General features: G+C 60.2%; 1 protein-coding gene across 1 annotated transcript in view; it reads left to right on the top strand.

Moving 5' to 3' along the window:
• The first annotated feature begins 218 nt into the window (after positions 1–218).
• MTAP (methylthioadenosine phosphorylase) overlaps positions 219–570 on the top strand; it is a 118,142-nt gene continuing 117,790 nt past the window's right edge. Inside the window, exon 1 of the mRNA XM_009994426.1 lies at positions 219–530. Coding sequence (XP_009992728.1) covers positions 219–530 — 312 coding nt within the window. The remainder of the gene's footprint in view (positions 531–570) is intronic.

Below are 570 nucleotides of genomic sequence, written 5' to 3'. Positions count from 1 at the left end.
CAGCTGATCGACAGGGAAAGAAAAAAAAAGAAAAAAGCAGTGTGTATGTAAGGAAAGAAAAGCAGGGAAGTGCAAAACTTCGCAGTATTTCTAAGCAGAAACTGGGTCTGAGAACAGCCTTCAGAATTTCATTTTACTACGGCCTCCACTGCAGCCACAGCAACGAAAGGATCCAGTTAAATATGACAAAGGAGCCCTCGTACGAGTGAAAAAACCTGATGTTCGGCAGTATCTATGGGAAGACGCACTTGGGAGATCCGCACAGAGCTGAACGCAAACAAGCCTGCGACGAAGCAGCGATCCCTGCTCGCCCGGAGCTGCAGAACGCGGCGGCTGCCCCGGGGAGCATCTGCCTGAAACCCCACCTGGGACCCGCCGCGGGGTCTGGCTCCGGCTTCTCCTCCTTCTCCTTCTCCGGGGCAAGGCGAAGTCGCTCTGCAGCCCTCACCGCTCCCTCCCGGCGTCAGGAACGCGAGTCCCAGCCCCGCGGCCCGAGGAGCGAAGCGCCGAACCCCCGGGGACCCCGACGGGCGGGACCCGCAGCCCCCCGACCGGCTGCCCGCGGGGCCT

The sequence above is a fragment of the Chaetura pelagica genome, unplaced genomic scaffold (genome assembly GCF_000747805.2).
Source record: "Chaetura pelagica isolate M959 unplaced genomic scaffold, ChaPel_1.0 scaffold920, whole genome shotgun sequence".
Lineage (NCBI taxonomy): Eukaryota > Metazoa > Chordata > Aves > Apodiformes > Apodidae > Chaetura > Chaetura pelagica.
Note: the sequence above shows the minus strand (reverse complement) of the source record. Positions and strands in the feature narration are given on the sequence as shown.